At 59.4% G+C, this 2,870-nt stretch overlaps 1 protein-coding gene across 1 annotated transcript in view; it reads right to left on the bottom strand.

Annotated features, from left to right (window-relative positions):
- Positions 1-2,640, bottom strand: part of ONECUT3 (one cut homeobox 3) — a 25,490-nt gene extending 22,850 nt beyond the window's left edge. The window contains exon 1 of the mRNA XM_007954612.1: positions 2,580-2,640. Within this exon, the coding sequence (XP_007952803.1) occupies positions 2,580-2,640 (61 nt within the window). The remainder of the gene's footprint in view (positions 1-2,579) is intronic.
- Positions 2,641-2,870: the final 230 nt, after the last annotated feature.

Below are 2,870 nucleotides of genomic sequence, written 5' to 3'. Positions count from 1 at the left end.
AAGCGCAGCAGGCCCCCGGGAGCGGGCTCCGGGACCCTGAGCGGGGGCCCCAGTATAGACTGGGCCCAGGTGGGGCTGGGGTCCTCTCTCTGCGTCTCCCACCCCGTTTCTCTCTATGGCTCTTTCCAGAGGGTCACAAATAGGACTTTTCTTCCTGGGCCCCATCTCCAGAGCTGGCATAGGAGTGTGGATGAGAGGGGACCTACCATCTACCTGACTCTTCCACACAAGTCACCTCAGTCACAGCCCCCAGGAAGTGGGTCCCCTCTCAAGCTTGGCCCCCCAAGTGCAAACACAGGAGTCACAGCCCCACATGACTTCTGTGGGAGGCAGAGGGAGGAAAGGGGAGGTCCTCAGGCAGGGCCTATATTCACCCCAAGTGCCTGGATCTGCTCTCAGCTGTGTGGGCACATGGGCCTCAGTTTCCCCAGCTGTACAATGGAACACCTGGTTTCAGGGGTGCCAAAGGCCCTCTTCTATTAGAATCCCAAGAAGCAGGAGCCTGGCAGTGACCCTGTAGAGCGTGTGGCCCCTATCACCCAGGCTGGCTGAGAATGCTGCCCTCGCCTCTATGTTCCCTAGGGCCCAGCTGCCAACTCCTTGCTGTCATTCTCCTTGGGGGGGGGGGGGTGTGAAGGTGCTTCTCTTCACTGACACCTGAACAGGTGAGCCCAGGACCCCAGGACCTGGAATCAATGGGAGGGACCTCCCACAGTCTGATAGACCCCCAGGGGCTGAGATTCCCTCTACTGGCTTAAGATGCGAGCCTGGGGGTGGGGTGGTCCAGAGAGGCCAGGCCAGACCCCAGAGGGTGTCCCCATCTCGGCCAGACTTCAGTTGGGGGCGGGAATCCAGCCTCATCCCCCTCCTTCATCAACTTTCCATCTGCCCCTGCTGTAATGCCCCCTGTTTTCTGGCTGAGGAAAGAGGGGTAGAGGTCTCAGGGCCTGCCTCTGGGTCCCCATCACCCTCTCTCAACAGGGAGTGTGGGGGCTCTGGGCTTAGTGTGGGGGAGGACCGGCTCAGGGCAGCCCCCCCACCATACACACATGCAGGCAGCCTCCCTTGGGTCTTCCCCAGGCTTGGTCCCTGTTGGGTCCTTTCTGTGCCTCAGTTTCCCCTGATGTGGATGGTGCACCACAGGGCTTCCAGGTGTCCCCCAGCATGTCTCCTCTGAGGGCTGGAGTGGGTGGATGCTGACCACGATATCAGAAGAGGGGGCCTGCCTCTGAATTTGAGGGAGCTGGGGGGCTTGGGTGACCTCAATCTTAGCTCTAGGGATCCAACAGTTGAATGGCCAAGTCCTGGAGTAGGGTAGGGCTGACGCGGACTCCTGTGGCACATGGTCTGGGGGACCCCAAAGCCCTAAGCATTTAGTAAGCACAACTGTTCCCCAGGTCCGGGCCTCTGTGTGTGTGTGTCTCTGTGTCTGTGACCTTCATTTCCGTGTGCTTCAGACAAAGCTGCCCTTCCTTCCTGTGTCCTAGCAAAGCCCTAACCCCCCACTGAAAGCCAAGTCCACACTCTTCTTGAACTCCACCTTGGAATTTCCTGCAGCCTTAGCGGGTTGTAACAGATAATTGCACCCATCTTTCGGGTGGGCAAACAGAGGGCAGGTTCAGAGAAGGGAGGGCTCCCCCTGCATATTCCGAGTCTGGGGGGAGGTGTTCCTAGCTGTGCCACACCCCAACCTTGCCTCCAACAATCGGAAATAATTAAAAATAATTGTGGCATCTGAAAATCAATCCGCAGCCAGACAGGACAGCAGCTCAGAGTGAAACGCGGAAGAATCTTGTGCAACAAAACCGGGTTGGGGTTCTGGTAAGAAACGCTAAGCCAGAGGAAATGTCCCTAAATAGGACTTTAGGGCTTGGGGGGTGGGGCTTCGGGGTTGCAGCGCTTCTGCCTTTTCTGTCCCTCCTACTGCCAGACTATCAGTTTCATTTTTACAAGCTTGTGTGGCTTTTTTTTTTTTGCAACGGGGAAGAGTCCGTTTCGAAAGAAAGGAGAACTGAAGGCCTTGAGACAAGGGCCCGAGCTGCCGCGCCCCTCTGCTGCGCTGAACACCCGAGGGTGGTACAGTCTCTCTAAAGTCCTTTGGAATTAGAAGGGACCTCCCCGCACCGGCGAACCGGCCGCATCCAGGTGTGCCAGCCCTCGGCTACCCAGCCCCTCTCGGTCCCGGCCAGGACTTGAGTCCTCCAGGAATGGGGATCTCCCCACCCACAGAAGCTGCGTTCAGACTGGGAGATTGAGCAAAACTGTGCCGTCCTCACAGGGGGAGCGTGGCCCCGTGGGGTCCCAGAGTCGGCTTCACCCCCGCCAGCGGCCTTTTAGTAATTAGTAAAATAGAATTGAGCTGGCCAAGGGGCGGGCCAGCCACTCCGGCGCGATCGATCTTGGGTCATTAGGCAAATTGCGGGCGGGGGAGGGGCGGGCTGTATGGGGGCAGAGTGTCCCCATCCTCGCTGCCACCGGGACCTTGAAGTCCTCCGGCCTCAATATCCCTTCTTGGAAAATAAGGAGTCTGACCCCAGCGTCCACAGCCGCGCTCCCCGCCGAGAGCCTCGCGTCTGCACTCCCGTGCGCCTCTGCCAGCACCCGGCCGCCCGTGCCGACGCCCACACTCTCTGTGCCCATGTTGGGCCTGTGGGAAGCCAAGACGCGCAGTCCCGGGGACCCACCCCTCGGGGATTCACAGTGCCAGGACAGCGGCTGGGAGGACGGGTGGGCTGGGGCCTCCTCCATGGCCTGCCTCGGCTGCTGTCACCGCCATAAACGCCCCACTCGGAAAGCTCCAACCCTCCCCTTCTCGGTAAAGTCCATTCCCACTTCTCCTCGGACACCCGGTCTTCCTTGTTCCAAACATT

This window comes from Orycteropus afer, unplaced genomic scaffold (genome assembly GCF_000298275.1).
Source record: "Orycteropus afer afer isolate SDZICR_OR568_19922 unplaced genomic scaffold, OryAfe1.0 scaffold00466, whole genome shotgun sequence".
Taxonomy (NCBI): domain Eukaryota; kingdom Metazoa; phylum Chordata; class Mammalia; order Tubulidentata; family Orycteropodidae; genus Orycteropus; species Orycteropus afer.
Note: the sequence above shows the minus strand (reverse complement) of the source record. Positions and strands in the feature narration are given on the sequence as shown.